This window comes from Arvicola amphibius, chromosome 8 (genome assembly GCF_903992535.2).
Source record: "Arvicola amphibius chromosome 8, mArvAmp1.2, whole genome shotgun sequence".
Lineage (NCBI taxonomy): Eukaryota > Metazoa > Chordata > Mammalia > Rodentia > Cricetidae > Arvicola > Arvicola amphibius.
Window position 1 is genome coordinate 54,313,449 of NC_052054.1, and position 17,986 is coordinate 54,331,434.

The following is a 17,986-nucleotide window of genomic DNA, read 5'->3' on the forward strand; positions in this document are numbered from 1 at the left end:
GAATTCCAGGACAGCCTGGATTGCACAGAGAAACCCTGTTTCTAAAAAAAGATGTTTCCCTGAGACAATCCAAAGAAAGACCTGGCGTGGTAGCTGGGCAGCAGATAGAATAGCTCTGGTCTCTGAAAGCGCGTGTTTGGTTATTTAAAACTGTTTTCTGTGAATGTTGGGTTCATTACCTGGGTAGTACCAAGGTAAGCGTGAAGAACAGAGCTATCTGTCTGGTTTCTTTGGAGTAGGCAGGTAAGAGCAGCGGCCGCATCCGAGTGTGCTTGCTTGGGTGTATCCATTTTGTGTTTGTACTTCCAGTTGCTACCACATGCCCCAACATAGTGTAGCACCCATTCCAATTAGAATCTCTCTTTGATGATGATGATGGTGGTGACGATGATTTATCAGCCAGCTAATAACTTCATCTTAGTTGTAACAGTAGTTAGGTGACTACAAAGGCACACACACACACACACACACACACACACAGAGAGAGAGAGAGAGAGAGAGAGAGAGAGAAAGAGAGAGGGGGAGAGAGGGAGAGAGAAAGAGAGAGAGAGAGAGAGAGAGAGAGAGAGAGAGAGAGAGAGCCCTCATCACAACTTCACTCCCTGCTCCCATCCCGTTAGTCCCCTCCCAGTGTCAGATTAACAGAGCTCAGGAAGTCCTGCGGGTTCCAGCCTTGTCCCACCCCCACCCCAGCCCCTTTTCTGGAGCCCACTCACAGGTGCAGTCCGGAGGGTCTTAGCATACTCTCTTCCTCTATTTGGGATGAGCTTCCTGTCCAGTCTCCCCATCAGCTCACTCATACTCAGCTCAGACGTACCTGGGATCTTCAGAGCCTGCGCTCTCCCCTCAGCTCCCGAGAACTGAATGGGCAAGGCCTCCACCTCTTGCCTGCTATGGAGGCCTGTCTCCTAGATGAGGGCACGTGGGAGCAGCAGCCATGGGGATGTAGTGAACTTTAAGAAGTTCCATGTTACAGCCCTGGCTGCAGATCTGAGCCACCCTCTGAGCACTTCCGCCTCCCTTTCCTTATGAGCAAAGCCATAAGAATAAAACCCAACTCAGACTTGTTTGAAAATGTGGAAAGTATTCATCTGCTGTCATTACTTAACATCCGCAAAGTCCGGCTAGTCACCTCCTAAAGTCCTTAGCACTCTGTGGCCGGGAGGTGGTGGCACACACCTTTAACCCCAGCAGGGAGGCACAGGCAGGTGGACCTCTGTGAGCTGGAGGCCAGCCTGCTCTACAGAGTGAGATTCAGAACAGCCAGTGTCACGCAGAGAAACGCTGTCTTGAAAAATCAAACAACAACCAAAAAAAACAAAAACAAAACAAAACAAAAAACAATACTCCCCCGAAACAGTGACCTCTGAAGTAAGATGCTTAAGTTCTTGGAGGATAGACACCTAAGACAGGCAATTGACATTCAGAAGAAAATCTGACCCTGTTATTAACATTCAGTTTGACTTTACTCTTGTAAAATTTCTATTTCTTGCATCTATTTAATACTGTCAACAATACGCATGAGGCAGAACCTCACAGTGCCACCAAAGGGGAGAAAATAGCATTTCCACCTTACTTCCGGGGTAGCTTTTCTCAAGAGGCAAGCTGGGAAATTCTTCATTTGTTAAGGATCTGGCATTGAGAAAACAGAAGAAACTTTGGGCTTTTCTAATCAGGTCACGATAACCTTATTGTTACTTTTAAATCTTCAAAAGGCTGACCTGGCAGTAGAGGCCAGGGGGCATTTTATCAGAGCAGTCTGGAGTCAGGATGACCTGCTGGGCAATTTTCATTGCATTACAGATGAAATAGTTGTGAGCATGTGTGTATGTCACAGTCACAGGGGAAATAGTTGTGAGCGGTTGCTGTCTTAGGACAGAATTAAGTTGAACTTGTATCTGCTCGTTCTGAGTCCCTCAGCCAACTGACTGTCATATTAGTGATGACTCACTGGGCAGTCTTTTCAGTAGAAAGGGTTTCTCTAAATAAAGACTTATGGTGGCCCCTGAGATGGATCAGTGGGCAGAGGCACTTGCTGACAAGCTAGCGTGGTGACCTAAGTGTGGTACCTAGAGCCCACATGGTGAAGGAAAGGGCAGACTCCCTCAAGCTATCCTCGGGTCCCCACATGTGTGCACCATACACGCATGCGCGCGCGCGCACACACACACACACACACACACACATACCCCACAATGTAAAAAGTAGCATATGAGCTTATTTTCTCTTTCAACTGTAAAATTCATTAAAGTCCCCACTGTGATCTGCTGAAAATTTACAGAACATGGAAAATCAGTTTTAGAGACATTCTGACATTTTTCTATAGATTTATATTATATAAATATAGTACTTACCTATTAAAATACTTTAATACATAATACATTAACATAGTTAAAATGTAAATGAACACAATTTATGTTCAAAATTTCATGATGAGATATATTATCTTAAAAGTGTGGGGAATTTGGAACTGGAGAGATGGCTCGGTAGTTAAGATGTTGCTCTTGCAGAGGACCTGGGTTCAGTTCCCAGCATCCACACAATAGCTCATAACTATCCATAACTCCAGTTCCGTAGGACCTGACACCAGATCCCAGGGCTCTGGTACACAGATGTAACACACCCACACACGTAAAATTTTAAAAAATATTTTAAGTGTGTGGTTTTGATTGAATGTTCGGTGGGTTTCGACATTCCTTTCTGAAGTTATAAACAGCAATCCTGTTGGAACATCATACTGCCTTTAAGTGGTTAGTGTCACATATTGGTTTAGGTTTTTTTGTTTTGTTTTGTTTGTTTGTTTGAGACAAAGTTTCTCTGTAGCTTTGGAGCCTGTCCTGGAACTAGCTCTTGGAGACCAGGCTGGCCTCGAACTTACAGAGATCTGCCTGCCTCTGCCTCCTGAGTGCTGGGATTAAAGGTGTGCACCAGTACAGCCTGGCTCACACCATGTTTTTTATTGGTGCAAGCTCACAGGGAAATGACCAGCCGTCCTTGGAAGAGCAGAGGAAGATTTGGTCACAGAGCTACTCAGATGGAAATACCATGTGAGCCAGAGTAATTGTCGTCTGTCTAGTTTTACCCAGTTAGAGGGTACCCAACTATCCCTCTGCCCACTGCCAGGAAGTCACCCTAGAACAAGTGCTGACAATTGGGAAGTACAGTATTTTAGCCTCTTTACCTTGCTAGACATCTCCCTTCTGCTCTTCTCTGTGCCCACAGTGTGCCTCTACATTAACAAGCAGGCTGATGCAGGGCCGTACCTGGAGAGGAGGAAGCTGCAGCAGCTTCCTGAGCGCCTGGGGCCTGAGAGGCCTGCAGCTGTCCTGCAGCAGGCGGTGCAGGCATGCATAGACTGTGCGCACCAGCCAAGGCTCGTCTTCTCCCTTGTCAAGCAGGGCTACCGTGGTGAACTGGTGTCAGGTAAGGCATGGAGGTGTGGGAGGTATGCACATGGTCTCTCTGTGTAACCACCTCCGAGTGGGGACAGTGAGTGTGGTTAGAGCCTGTCCTTCCCCTGCTGGGCTCCAGGGCCTCTGTGAGCCTGGGAGCAGAACGCATCCCTTGGGACAATTTGACAGACAGCTACCTGACCTGGGGAACAAGAATGACCTCCTGGAGCCTCACCCTTGACTCCTCCATCCTCCCCACCCCCCACTTACAACACCGTGCCTCTGCCTTCAAGCCTATCCACAATGCATTTCCAACCACAGTGGGTTTTAAGATAAGACCATGCTTGATCTTTGCCCTAAATCCTGCATAGGCTCTTATGTCCAAGTGAAAACCCATATCTTCACAAGGCCCATAGGCCTACGTGAACTGCTCCCGGGTCCCTCTCCAAACTCAGGGTCACTTCTCACTCCCATATTCAGCTTAGGTTAGATGACTTCTTTGCTATGCTCCCTACATCCTTCGACCGCTCTCCCACCTCAGGGCCTTTGCTCCTGCTGACTTATTTTTCTGGAATCTTTTACTCTGGTGGTCCATGTTACAGGCTTCTGAAACCCTTTTTGGTTTCTACTCAAACACTGCCTTACCGGAGCCTCTCTTCTGGCCTTGATTGGAATACCAGGCCTTCTTTACTCTGTCCATTTTCCATAGCAGTCACAACCACGGAGGAGAACTGGGGAAGGCTCCCAGTTCAAACCACCTCAAGGGGACACTTCTTTAGGCGGGGTCACAGCTCTGTTGAAGCTCCACCTACCAGCTCCCAGAGGAGCCAATTTGCCTACAGAAGGCAAAGTTCTGACTCTTTCAAACCCTTTGCCCCTCTATCCCACACTACTCAACCCTTGTCGCTACCTGGACCACCAGGCTCTGCAGTATTGGAGAGTCAGGCTAGTGTCTTCCAACTCGGCATTGTGGCTATGGCCTTCCTTAGCACCAAGGAAAAGGCAGATTTCCTGGCAATGGGCCTGCCTGGTTAGTTAAGAAGGAGTCAGGGAAGAGGTCATGGGGATGCCTGGAAACCCAGAACCACACAGGTGGAAGCAGGAGTGTCTTGAGTGTGCAGTCAGGGTGGGGTACTCAGAGAGTTCTAAGACATTTGTGCTACAAAGAGAGTCACTGTCTCAAAAAATAAAGAAAGGAGACAGGAGGCGGGGAAGGAACGGGAGAAGAAAGGGGGGCAGAAGGAAGAAAGGAGCCATGGCTAGGGTCAAGGGCATGTGTCTGACATGGTGATATTTAAGGGCCCCAGCAGATGGAGCAATAAGAAGATACGCGAACAAGAGAGAGGAGGAGAATCTAGTTCCAGCCTCCTGGAGTTCCTTTGCTGCTCCAAGTCTGTTCACCCTTGAACCATCCTCTTACCTTGTTCCTTGCTACATAGTAGGGATCAAGACATAGATCTGGGGCTGAGGAAGGGCCCCTTCTCTCTTCCCTCCTTCTCTATGATGCTACTTGTCCTAGAGGCTCTGTGTGCCCTGCCCTTGAGCTGGGAGAGCTGGTACTGAGCCTGGCTTTCCTGCTCCCCCTCTCTGTAGCCTCAGAGCCTCGGCATTAGGGGGAAGCAATCCCAGGATGGATGACTTTTGGAGTTCCTGTTGGCTGAGGGCATCCCCAGGGAGTCATATGGACTGTTGTCCCGAACTCTTAGAGAACACTACAGCACTGAGTGAGCCTCGCTCCTCCACCTTGAGGTCATTAGGTACAGGGTAACTTTTCATGTTACAGTTGGAGAGAGAGGTCCAACAAGGATACAGGACAGCATCCAGGTGTCCCAGAAAGGGGTGGGGATGAAAAGAGGACTCAAGAGAAACAACAGGGTACCCACTCTGCATTTAGAAGCTGTCCCCCAAACCCTGCTTCCCGAATACCCCACAACACAGCACACAGCACACAGAAGTTCGTCCCATGGATGCTGGCAGGATCGAGGAGGAACCCAAGGGTGAGAGGTGGTTTCTGGACTCCAGACACTAAGGGTTGGCGAGAGCAACATCCTAGAGCTGCAACATCCTAGATCCCTCCCAGCGTTTCTGTTAGGGTACTATGCCTTAGCCACGCCCCCAAAGGGAGACTACGAACTCAGGAGTCCCACATCCTCTTGAAAGAGATGGGATTTCCCCTATGCATGCAATCCCATGAATGCTTACAGAATACATATGTGATCAAACAGATAGACCTGAGGTTCTGAGACTCTCCCAGCTCAGGGCTAGTTTCCGTATCACCCAGCATTTTAAGATAGCGCCTATACTAATCAGGGGTTTGCAAAGTATCTGGAACAGGCATAATGACAGCTCTGTGGCTAGACCCTGGATCAGAGCCATTTTGAATTTCAGACGAATGACAAGTGCCACACGGAAGCCACACGAACTGAAAAATCCAGTCTAGGATTCTCCTCAGCTTCATCTTCTGTAACGCAGAACAACAGCCCCAATCCTCATAGGCCAGCAGGAGGCCTGTGTAGAAATGAGTTCCACAGGCCTTAGCAAACGGAAAGGCACTATATGTGAGAAATGGAATCTTTGGTGTCTGGTTATAATAAAGACTAGCAATAGTAGCCCCTGCCATCTGCCAAGCTTCGGGGGATACGATGCAAGTTAGCAGGCTGCTTGCTAGGGTTGCTGGAAGTGGGGGAAGCGTGGGTCAAAGCTGGGTCAAAGCAGGAGGTCCTCTCTGAGGTGTCTTTGTGTGTCCCTCACACTGGAACTGGTGTGCAGTTCTGGGGTGAGGGGCTGTGAGGAGAGAGACGACAAACCCCGCTCAGTGCTTCAGGAAAGTGATGCCACTTCTCAATTTGGACTTCTCAGTTTGGTTCCTGTCTAGAGCTATAACTCAGTGTTGCTCTAGAGAGCCCCCCTCCCTTTAAAATATTTATTTTTATTTGATGTGCATTGGTGTTTTGTCTGGATGTATACATGTATGAAGAGTGTCCGACTCCCTGGAACTGGAGTTACAGACAGTTGTGAGCTGCCACGTGGGTGCTGGGAACAGAACCCGGGTCTTCTACAAGAGCTGCCAGTGCTCTAAACCATTGAGCCATCTCTCCAACCCTGAATTAAAGACCCTTCTCTTGAGAGATTTCCCTGAACCCCCCCCCCCCGACCTGGGGTCCTCTGGTGGCAAATGCATGTAGAATTGGAGACTTCGGGGTGAACTCTAGTGTCTGTGTCTATCTCTTCCTTCATACATGCTCAGAGATGGGCTCCTGGGTGGGAGTAGCAACAGTTACATAATTACACCAGGGGAGCACACACATGTTCACATGCCAGCCCTCTGCCCACCTGGGGAGCAGTGAGCTCACCCCACACACTAGTGGCTTTCTCGTTCCTAAGAGGAAGCAGGACAGTGGAGAATGGCCAATGGCAGGGCTGGAGCAGGATGGTCCTAGAATGCACCGAAGTGTCCCAAACCGAAGAGGGTTGAAGTGAAGAGACACAGGAGTCAACCTCTTTGGAACTCCAGAAATGAAAGCCAGAACAATTTGACAACCCCGAACATAAAACGTGTGTCCCGGAGTCACATCAAGCCTAGCAAAACAACTGAATCAAAAATAAACAGGCGAGATAGAGCAGCCTGTCCTTAGAGATGAATTGGATGTGGGATTCGCTGCTGTTTTAGACAGGAAGTAGTGCTGAACACTCCCAGACCCTTGGAGATGGCAGGTTTAGTGACTTGGTGACCCAGACTTAGTGACTGGGCCCAGGAACCAGAATATGGAGAACAGAGAGGGCGTGGGACACATTGGCTCCGCTAAGTGTGGAAGGTTCTTGCCACAGAAGCGCCCTATGGGTATGACGTGGCCCCCGTGTGGTGTTCCGTGAAGGGTTCTTTGTCTCTGGAGTCTTTCTCCCCGTCCCCAGTCCCACGATTCCAGCTATGAGAAAAAGTATGAGCCAGATGCAATGGAGAGGCAGGTTTCCCAATATCTGAGCAGAGCTGGTCGGGGCTGCTGCCGCAGTCATGGAAAACAAGGACAGGGAGACGAACCAAAGAGACAAGGACAGACCAAGAAGGTAAGGGGACTGGACAACGAAAGCAGTGTGCTGCCTGGGTGGCACCCCAGGATGGAGACAGGACGTTATCAAGACTTCCAGTGGAACTCCATAGAGCCCACCTACAAATATAAGGAAAATGAATTGCCCTTCTCCACTTCCTGTGCCCAGCTCTGAGCTCCTATTTCTGGTTTTCCAGTCTCTGCTTCCTTTGATGGGAAACAGCACCTGAGGAGCCTGCCCGTGGTGAACAGTGTGGGCTATGTCCTCCGCTTCCTGACCAAACTGTGCCGTAGCCTCCTGTGTGACAACCTCTTCAGTCACCTGCCCTACCCTGGGAGCCTCAGTGCCTCTGAGAAGACCCAGGAGAGAGAGGATGGGAGGCCTGAATCAGGTGAGGAGGGGTTGTTTTGTCCTTCTGCAGGGGCCTCACTCGTGATCTGCTCAGGCCTCCCTCATGGTTGGTAGATAAGGCTGCTGCTGGGAGGTGCTGTTGTCCTTAGAGGCCCAGAACCATCTCTCTGGACTCCCAGCTGCCTGGAACTCAGGTGTCCAGACTGTTCCCATCCGATACTCCCAGGAAACGTGGTCTCTCCAGCTCCTGGGAGATGACACCCTAGCCTTGCAGCCTGTGTGCTTAGAATTTAGACCATGACACCAGGTTACACCTTCCGAGTGGTCTTCTTCCCCCTACTGTCAGGAAACTCTGGTAACTTCATCACTGTTGAGTAGTTGAAGGACTCGGAAACCAAAGAACTAAGCAGTCCCAAAGAGTGTAGGCTGAAGGGACAGATGTAGTCTTCCTGCGTGTAGTGTCCCGGGGGTTTATTTGCTTGAAGAAGCTATACAACCAAGATCCTACACTGTAGGACTCTGATTGGACCATACATCACACACGCCTTCCTTTGAGAGCTGGAGTTTACCTCTTAGCACAGGGTGGAAAGTAACCAAAGGTTGAGCAACTTGGGTACCACAGCCACAGAATAGCCCAGGCTGAATAAAAATGGCCAGAGGTGGGCCAGGAAGGTCAATGCTTCAGCCTTGTCTGCCTCTGTAGACACTAATGGCAGGTAGAGTCCTTAGCAAAGTAGAGTCATGGATCAGGAGGTGTGGTCTTTTTGGAGGAGGTGCGTCACTAGGGTGGGCTTTGAGGTTTCAGAAAACACATGCTATTCCCAGTGTGGCCGCCTGCTTTCAGTTTGAGAAGTGAGCTTTCAGCTGTTCCTGCCACCATGCCTTTGGACTCCACATTCTGAAACCATAATCCCAGTTAAATGCTTTCTTATATATGCCGACTTTGTCATGGTGTTCTATCAGCAATGGAAACTAAGAAACAGTTCTCAGTAGTTGGCTAGGCTGGCTAGCCAGCATGTGTATGAGTGCACTTGTGTGTATATTCATGTGTGTGTGTTCGTGCGTGTGTGCATATGTGTGTTTGTGTGAGTGCATGTATATGTGTGTGTTTGTTTGTGTGAGCCTGTGTGTTTGTTTGAGTGTGCTTGTGTGAGTGAGTGCATATATATGTGTGTGTGTTTGTGTGAGCCTGTGTGTCTGTTTGAGTGTGTGTGCGTGAGTATGCGTGTGTGTACTGGAATCTAACTCATATCCTCACACTTGTGCAGCAAGCACTTTGCTGACTGAATCGTCTCTCCAGCCCCCCAATTTATAAAAGAGCAAACAGCGCGGGGGGCTGTTGACGAAGCAGAGCCGTGGACTGACCCTTGCACTGCCTTCTCTTCCTACTTGGGTTTCTCGTGTACTTGGGTACCGCCACATCCCATGGAAGGTAGTCGTGGAGCCTGCTCTCCTCTTAAGGCCCAAAGGGGATTCATTATTTTAAACAGCTGACTTTAGTCAAAACTGTCTTTGCTCCAACTTTCCAAAGCAGGAAAATCAATCCACAGCTTAGAACAAAGTCTTCGGCAAACCAGAAACATGCTGGAGAACGGAGGAAATTCAGGTGTCAGGCATTAAAAATGATGGCTGGTCCTGGGCCTCTCCTCAGGGAAGGGAAAATGTAAATGTATTAAAATGCACCAGAGTGGAGGCCAAGCTGGGGGCAAAGGAAAGGAGAAAATCTATACTGACCAGGGACTAAGTTAATGGAAAATGTAATTGAAGGGAATGAAATGCTCCGCCTGTAGGTGGTACAGCCTGGTGCCCTTTGAACCCGGAAGGCGAGACACAAGGCCACTGAAGCCCTAAGGGAAAACGAGACTTGCTTATCTGTAGGAACAGGGGTGGGACTGAGCCTGGGAACGGAAAATCTGTGACTGTAGCCAGAGCCTCCTTAAAAGCTGCCGTGGAAGGGTGGGTGTTTACTTTCTCCCACCTTTGAGTCCCTTTGAGGACACAGAATGCCCCCTGTGTCCCACAGAATCTGGCACAAGTTAGGAGCCGCAGCCCCCAGGAGCGTGGGCTAAGCCTGAGGAAAAGGACCTGCGCCCAGGTAGGATGGGAGGCATGTGTCTGGGCTGAGGGCTGAGGGCTGAGGGCTGAGGGCTGAGGGCTGAGGGCTGAGGGCTGAGGACAAGCCTCCACCCCTTCCCTTCCTGGCCCTGCCTCCAGCTTCTCCCCCTCAGGCCCCCGTGCTGTTCTCCCCGGACTCCAGACTTTCTTCTCTAGGAAAGCTACCTAGCCAAGCCTCCCTGGTCGGTTCTTCACAGCTCTTGGAAGCTGTGCCTTGTGGGCTTCAGGCCAGCCTTTTCTCCCCTGGGCTTCGACACCAGCATCTGAAGTGCTGCCAGCTCTTCGTGTAGCCAGGTCAAGCTGTTCCCACTGAAAGTCCTCTGAGCACTGACCAGGAACTAGGCAGAGTGGTGAAGGGCCAGACATTCATGAAGAAAGGCCATGGCTTTCAGCCTGGGGGAAGGTAGCATTAACGACTCCGCTGAGCTCCCTCAACTGGGAAGTTATGAATGATGTGAGAGAAACAAGATGAGGTGGGGTGTGTGTGCATGTGTGTGTGTGCACATGTGTACGTATAAGTGTGTGTATGTGTGTGCGTGCCATGTGTGTATATGTGTTTGTGTGTGTGCATGTGTATGTGTGTGTGCATGTGTGTGTATGTGTATATGTGTGTGTGCATGTGTATATGTGTGTGTGTTTGTGTGTGTGTATGTGGGGGTTAGGCAATGGGGTCTATTAGGGAGCACGAACGGTGGGCTAGCGTCTCAGCCGGGCGTCTCTGGGCATCACTGACTGGATCAAGAGGTATTGTGAGAAGAATTTTAAAGCTGCTGATCTTGTTGCAGCTCAGGCCTTCGTTAGAGAAAATGAGTGCTGTTCTGATTTACCGAGCAAACGCGACGGCCCAAGCTCCCTTGGCTGTTAGCCACCAAGCCCTGCCTTACACACGTTGTGCTAATGCTTGCTCTACGTGTGGGCCTTGCACACAACCCTCCCTCGCTTTGGGACTCCCTCTCCCTCTCTTGTCCCTCTTTCTTTTGCTTCTTCTCCCTGGGGTGTTCTCCAGAACCACGTCAGTGGGGTGGAAGTCGCCCCTCCCATTCCTACTGTACCCTAGGCGATGGGCAGGCCGAGGGAGGAAATTTTTCCTCAGACAGGGATACCTAAACAGTCAGGAGGCCCTTTTCGGTCTAGAGATTTTTTTTGTTTTGTTTTGCTTCATCCACCCAGCTGCCGAGGACACCCCAGTCCCCAGACAGATCACAATGGTGAAAAGGAAGCATAATGCTCTCCAGAAAGTTCCCCAGACACCCACACCGCAGAAGGGGCCCGACGTGTGTGTGTGAGCCTTGCCTGCTCTTGCCTCTCTGCTGAAGTAAGCCGTCGTGGGTGCACGGAGGTCGGCAATTGTTCTCCCTGGAGGAGACACGGGAGGATTTACAAGGGGCTTCTCTGGCTTCTGAGAGGGACGCAGGGGCTCGCAAGGTCCTGAAGCCTGCCTCCCCCTGCTTTGCAGTGGTGCACTTGCCATAGCTCCGGTATGGGTTCTCTTACTGGGGACGGAGAGCTTATTTCAGATGGGAAGAGGTTTGTGAGGACCCAGGAAGGAATAACACTGGCCATATTGCCTACCAGGCCTGTGGTTTGCCAGGAATCGGTGTGGAAGGAGGTACAGTCTCTGTGGATACTTGTTCTGGAGGATTCCAGGTCTGCTGGCCCCATCTGCTGTTCACACTGTACTCTGCCACAAAACTAAAAGGGGTTCTTCTTTCTGCCCGTTAAGCGTTCTTCCTTTGTTTGGCCCACTGTAAGCAGTGGATTCAGATGATGAATGTATGCCACAGTGCGGTTAAGTTCGTAAGTTAGTGGAAGTTCTGCTACCTGTAACCCATCAACCTGTTTGCTGAATGACCTCGTGGTTTTGAGTAGTGCAAAGAGTATCCACCAGTCATCTTTTATATGAAAGCAAGAGCAGCTGGACTTAGGTGTAAGAGAAAAAATTTAAGCAATAGATTTGTAACACAGTGGCCTAGCCATGAGATCCCCTGGGGAAGTTTTTACTGTAATTCATTTTTATGTAAATATATGCAGCTGTGTGCATGTGCATGGAGTACCAACAGTGGCCAGAAGAGGGCATCAGCTTCCCTGGACCTAGAGTGGCAGACAACTCTGTAAATCCTCCATTCCAAACCCATCCAGTGTCGGTGCTGGAACTGAACTTAGGTCTTCTGCAAAGTAGAACAGGTTCTTCAACCACTGAGACATCTCTCCAGACCCTGGGGAAGCTTCTCAAGAAGAGGTTCCGTTACTGACCATAGAAGACAAAGGTTGGATCTAGTTCAGCGTAGTCCCAATGGTCCTGTGCCATCTCCCCAGTTCTGAACTATCTGAGTAATACCTACAGAGCTGATCGTTCCAGATATCCCTTCCAAAGAACTCCCTTCTAACAAGCCTCTCATCAGTGTTATAATTGTTTGGTTTGCTAACTGTATTTTATGGATATATATTAAAATACATGACCGTAAATACTTAAGAGCTATGTGTGGTCCCTTATACCTGTAATCTCAGCCTTCAACAGCATTGCCTTAAGTTCAGTACCAGCCTGGGCTACACTGTGAGTTCCAGGCTAGTCTAGGCAACTGAGTGAGATGTCCTAAGACAACATCTCTGGGCTAGAGAGATGGAGCAGCAGTTAAGAGCACTGGCTGTTCTTCCAGAGGCCCTGAGTTCAACTCCCAGCAACCACTTTAGATGGCTCACATCTATAGTGGGATCTGGTGTCCTCTTCTGACATAAAGTCATACATACGGATAGAGCACTCATATACATAAAATAAATAAATAACTCTTAGAAAGATACCACCAATAAAACTCATTTAGTTGTCCTCAGACAAACTCTGTCCTCCCAAATGATGCGTGTTCCCCTAGTACCTGTGAGTGGCTCCTTATCCAGAAATAGAGTCTGTCATTAGTTGGTGAGATTCTGTTACTTTATAGGAGACAGAGGTACACACATTGCCCACAGGGAGAACACAGAGAGCTTGAGACTGGAGGAATACTCTTGCAGTCAAGGAAAACCCAGGTCGTGAGTGACCAGAAAAACCCATGAAGGTGGAAATATTCCTCCTTTACACTCTAAAAGGCAGCTCAGCCCTCTGGCAGCTCCACTCCCTACTTAGGCTTCCAGAGTTCCGGGAGAATGATAGCTCTCATTGTCAGCTAGATAGTTTGTGATGATCGCGTCATCCCCTGTTTTACCTAAAGCTGTGGCTTGTCCTGCCCGCGGGTACATTGGACACCAGGGAAATGCCAAGCCAGCTCTCTGTCCCTTTCAGGCTTGTAGCATGGTAACAATCCATATGGTGCGCTGTGTAGCAGTCGGCGGATACTCGTGGGGAAAGCTGTTTTAATCGGGCTCCAGTGTGTTTGCTGTGTCAGTTCCTTGCTTTTTATTTCTTGGTGGTAGTGAAGTTTAAAACCAGAGCTTGCTGAGCTGGTGTGCTGTGTCTCCAGTCCTCTTGTTTGTTTGTTTTGTTTTGTTCTTTCTTTTTTCTTTTGAGACAGGATTTCTCAGTTCCCTAGGCAGGCCTCAAACTTGCAATCATATTGCCTCAGCCTCCTAGTCCCTGGAATTACAGACCTCGCCCTCACACCTGTACATATAAAATGCTGCTCATTTCTGTCTCTCGGAAGCCAGGTGTGAGGTGTGGCCGCTTGTTCCAGTAGTTACCCACCTAGGCAGACTTTGGAGTCACCAGAGTGGTCTTGGTGAGGGAGGGAGCCGTGGCTTAGGGCTCTCTGAGGTGGCTTTTGTCTTCTGACTGAGTCATCAGGACCTCAGCCGGGAAGCTGGCTTTTATTAGTTTACTCTGACCCAGGGTCAGCAGCAGCCTTTAAACCAGTTAGAGTCCTGTTCCCATGGTCCCCATTCCTACATTTGACATAGGATGGTTGTCCATCTGTTTCAGCATTTTCCAAATGTAGGTGGGTGAACTGTCTGTGTTCTCTCTTTGACATGGTCAGGACAGTCCAGGCGTGTCCTCTTTAGATTTAAAGTATTTAGCACAGTGTCTTATTAAACCTTCTCCACTGTCACAAATCTACACGAAGTTCCACATCACCACTTAAGGGCATCTTCGGATGCTGATGCATCTTCTAGCTACTGACCATGGTCTTGCTATCACGAGCTCAGTGTTTACTGAATGTAAACATTCTCAAGCTCACCTCTATGTCAAGCTCCATGGAAGAAACTTTTGTCACTTCTTCGTGGACACTAAGGCACCTGCTACTCGGGACAAGGAGGGAAGGACCGGCTATGAGCACTTCCCAATCAAGGGAAGGTATGCTGCATTTCTGCTTGCTGGTATTGCAGCGGAGCTGGCCTACAGGATGTGCTCAGGGGGTGTGAATGTTCCTTCTTAGTCAGGGTGGAGAGGCAGAGCTCCAGCAGAGAACACCTTGCAGCACGTGGTCAGGCACGGGTACATTTAGGCTACCCAACCGTCTATGCCCTGGTGACCAGGACAGCACTGTCAAAGTTGACTGCAAAGCTCTTAAGAGTTTGACCACAGCTTCCAGTCTGCGAGTCACTGTCCCCATTCAAACATAGCTATTTTGGGACTTAATCCATGTGTCACCAAATCCACCCTCTTAAAGCATCTGTTACCCTGGCCAAGTGTGGGATATCGTCATCACCTCAAGAAGAGACCATATATTCTTTAGGTACCACCTTCTTCCCCAAATCACAGCCCTAAACAGCCATGAGTCTCCTTTTAGTCTCTATGGAGATGCTTTTCTCAAACGCTTCTCTTAGTGGGATCACTGACTGCAATGCTTTGTGGAGACCTTCTTACCCTGAGCATGAGGCTTCCAGGGGTGGCCGTGCTGTCTTCCTGTGCAGAGACAGTCCTGTTTATAGGTGTGATCCATCCATTGGCTAGCAGACACTTCGGCCTTTCAACAGTACTCCTGTAAACACTGGTGCACAAGTTTTTGTGTGGACAAATGTTTTTGTTGTCTTTATGCACCCACCCAGTGCAGCTTCTGAGTCATGCATCTATTTTCCAAAGTGGCTGAGCCACTTCTTACTTATTAACAGTATATCAGAGTTCTAATTTCTTTGCAGCACTTCTTATGGTCTGTTTGGGGGAGCTTTGTGATACTGAGGCCTTGAGGGTGTTAGGCTGGCAATGTTTCTCCTTGACCTTGGATGAAAATGAAGTTTATGCCCTGGCAATGCTGAAGCATGCATGAGCAGCCTGTATATGACAGTTCTGTTGAACTTGTCTGTCTTGGGTTTCATGGTCTAAGTTGATGAGGACGGCTGACCAGGTCTCTTCCTCAAGACAGCATCAGGTCTCATTACAGACGGTTGTGAACCACCGTGTAGTTCTCGGGAATTGAACTCAGCACCTTTGAAAGAGTTAGGAGCACTGCCTGCTCTTTCAAAGGTACTGAGTTCTTGTGTATTTTTTTCTAGAACAGAAATTGAAATTTTTTGTGTTCGATTTGTTTTTAAGTGTTTCACTGTTTTTAATCTTATTGTATGGATTTGCTTTCTTAATTTAATCTCAGGATTGTTCAGTGGAAGTATATAGAAATACAAGTGATTTTGTGTATTGATTTTGCATCTTCCAACCTTGCCGGTAATTTATTAGTTCCAGTAAGTTTAAAACTGTGTTCTTGAGGCCTTTGTATGCTCAGTGGCCATTTTTTCTTCCTTTTCCAATCTGGAAGACTGTCCTTGCTTTTTCTTAGCAAAATTTCTACCATGGCTGAAAACTCCAGCGCAAAGCTTATGGCTGAAGCCATCCTGGCGCCAAAGCCATGCTGGCCACAGGCCATGGTGTCCCACCTCTCCCCTGTAAAGTGTGGTGCCCCCTGTGGACTTTCAAAGAGCCTTTGTTGAGGAAATTCCCTTCTGTCCTGGCTTACTGACTTATCATGAGAAGGTACAAGGTTTTGTCCCGTGTTTTTCTGCATCTTTTGAGATGGTCATGTAGCCTTTGGACTTTTGTGTTTTATCAATATGGTATATTGATTTCCTCTCAATTCCACCTTGGTTGGTGTAACTCTTCCTGAAAATCGTCAAGTTCAGTCTTGTTAGTGCTGGGGGAGGTTTTCTGCATCCTTGTGATCAGGAGTCTGTTGCCTGCAATTTTCTTCATTCTCTTTCCTACGCTGTCTGTCTGGATTTGGTCTCAAAGTGATACTAGCTTCAGAAAGGGAGTTGAAAAGCATTCTCTCCTCTTTTACTTTTTTGGCAGAATTTATGAAAATCTGTATTTTTATGTTGAAATGTTTGGTAGAGTTTGTGTATAAATCATTTGTGCTTTCTCTTCCTTTGTGATTATTTTTTTAAATTGCTAATTCATTCTCTTTCTACAAGTCTATGCTATAGAGATTATCATTTCTTGAGTCAGTGATGGTAATTTGCCTTTCCATTCAAATTATCTAATTATTTATAGTCATTTATAACATGCTTTGACTTTTCTCACCCCTGTAAAGCTGAGGGAAATATCTCTGTTTATGTCTGAGTCTAGCAATCTGATTTGCCTACTCTTTGCCAGGTAGTCTAAAGGTCCAGCTTTTGCTAGCATTGTTCTTATTTCCTAGTGGTTTTCTAGTAGATTAATTTCTGTTCAAATCTCTATCCACTTGCTTTACATTTAATTTACTGTCTTAATGTGAATGATTATTTATAAGAAATTGTTCATCCTCTACAATGTAAGGATGATTTTATTTTATTTAATATGTATGGTTAATTGCCTGCATGAATGTTTGTGCATTACATGCGTGCCTGGTGCCTGCAGGGGCCAGAAGAGGGGGTTGGATCCCTGGGACCTAGAGCTACAGACAATTGTGTGCCAACATACAGGTACTAAGAATCGAGCCCTGGTCCTCTGGAAGAAAAGCAAATGCTCTTAACTTCTGGGCCATCATCTCTCCAGCCCTAAAACAGACATTTTTGCACCTACAAAATTTACCTCTAAGTTACTGCCGTGGTCTTAATTCGTGATGGCTTTTTTTTTTTCGGGCAGATTCCACGAAGTCCCCAGTGGTAGGACCAGCTACTTGCGCTTAATACTATCAAATTTTAGTTATTCAGCACCTTCTTGAAGGAGGAATCTAGACATGGTGAAGAGGTCTGTGTCTTGTGTTCCTTCATTGCCAATCCTGGAGCACTTTTTGTTACTAGTTGTGTTTCTTTTGGGATATCAGGATCTGTTTTGATGATGTTTAATGTACAATTATTGATGAAGCTAAAAAGATATGGTTTTGACTAGGTGGGGTGGGGCTAGAATGGTTTCCTCTTTTATTTTTATCTCTGTGATGTATCTGGACCTTTATACACGCGCGCACACACACACACACACACACACACACACACACACACAAACACACACACATTCACAAGCAGAACTATTGATTCTTTTCTTGTTGTTTTCAAGTGATTAAGGACCAAGATGGCCACTGTTCGTTCTAAACATGGAAGAATCCGTCTTTAGTCCCTCTCTGGTGAGGCAAGACCTCAGTCTGCTCCCAGTGCTCTCTGGACTATTCTGTGTTTGTTTCTCCTTTTTTACCAGAGACCGTGTTGGAGCAGGGTTTGTCACGACTGCGGCTTGGGGGGCTCCCCAGATGGCCCTCTCATCTCTCTTCCCTGCATCCTTCCTTTGCAGCCCAGGCCGCCACTGCTGAAGAGTGTCTGGCCAACCCTGTGGGCATGGACCGCTACAGCATGGACACCTCCTCTGCAGCCTTTAGCCACAGGGGCTCCTTGGCCCACTCCTCCTCCCAGTACTACAAGAGGCTGAACTCTGGAGACGGCCACCTTGGGGGAGGCCCTGCCACTACCACCAGCGGTTCCCGTACCAACCCTGTGCCCTCGGGAGGTCCATCGACACTCGGACTGAGGTTCCCGGCCTCCAGCCCCAAGAGGAATGAAGGCGAAGGAAACAGATGTGGTAACGTAACGCATGGCCTGGCTTCCTGGGGGCAGAATGGCTTCCACCCTTGCCCTGGAGACACAGCATGGGGTGGGAGGTGGGCAGGGGTGGGGGGAATTATAGTACAGTGATTTGAACATGACAGTTCTGGAAACCAGAACTGTCCACAAGTTCCTTGGATTTTTGTCATTCC

General features: G+C 48.3%; 1 protein-coding gene across 4 annotated transcripts in view; it reads left to right on the forward strand.

The window, feature by feature from the left end:
* Scml4 (Scm polycomb group protein like 4) overlaps window positions 1–17,986 on the forward strand; it is a 42,355-nt gene that overhangs the window by 13,092 nt on the left and 11,277 nt on the right. Inside the window, exons 3-5 of one of the 4 annotated variants that reach the window (XM_038340529.1) lie at window positions 3,223–3,423; window positions 7,636–7,830; window positions 17,527–17,811. In XM_038340529.1, coding sequence (XP_038196457.1) covers window positions 3,223–3,423; window positions 7,636–7,830; window positions 17,527–17,811 — 681 coding nt within the window. Of the gene's footprint in view, window positions 1–3,222; window positions 3,424–7,635; window positions 7,831–9,620; window positions 9,886–17,526; window positions 17,812–17,986 lie in introns of those variants that run through there. The other 3 variants (XM_038340532.1, XM_038340530.1, XM_038340531.1) reach the window with 3 other exon arrangements.